Source organism: Octopus bimaculoides, unplaced genomic scaffold (assembly GCF_001194135.2).
Source record: "Octopus bimaculoides isolate UCB-OBI-ISO-001 unplaced genomic scaffold, ASM119413v2 Scaffold_18028, whole genome shotgun sequence".
NCBI classification, from domain to species: Eukaryota; Metazoa; Mollusca; class Cephalopoda; order Octopoda; family Octopodidae; genus Octopus; species Octopus bimaculoides.
The window spans coordinates 1-294 of NW_026375413.1; the positions used below are offsets into that span (position 1 = coordinate 1).

General features: G+C 39.8%; 1 protein-coding gene across 1 annotated transcript; it reads left to right on the top strand.

The window, feature by feature from the left end:
• Window positions 1-4: 4 nt before the first annotated feature.
• On the top strand, window positions 5-287 carry LOC128251468 (putative zinc finger protein 56; the record flags this gene model as incomplete). Its single annotated transcript, XM_052978302.1, has 1 exon — window positions 5-287. A coding segment is annotated over one exon (283 nt), but the record flags the coding sequence as incomplete, so codon positions are not given.
• Window positions 288-294: the final 7 nt, after the last annotated feature.

Sequence of the window (294 nt, forward strand, 5' to 3'; positions counted from 1 at the left end):
TCATGCAGGAGATAAGCCATATTCCTGTGATATTTGTGGAAAATCATTCCATCGAAATTACCACTTAACAAGACACAAACTCACTCATACAGGTGGTAAAACCTATCACTGTGATATCTGTGGTAAAGCGCTAACTCGAAAATCCAACCTAGATATGCATATGCGTATTCATACTGGAGAGAAGCCATATTGCTGTGACATTTGTGGTAAATCATTCTCTGGCAGCAGTTATTTTACTAAACACAAACGCATTCATTCAGGAGACAGGCCGTACTGCTGTGATGTCTGTGGTAA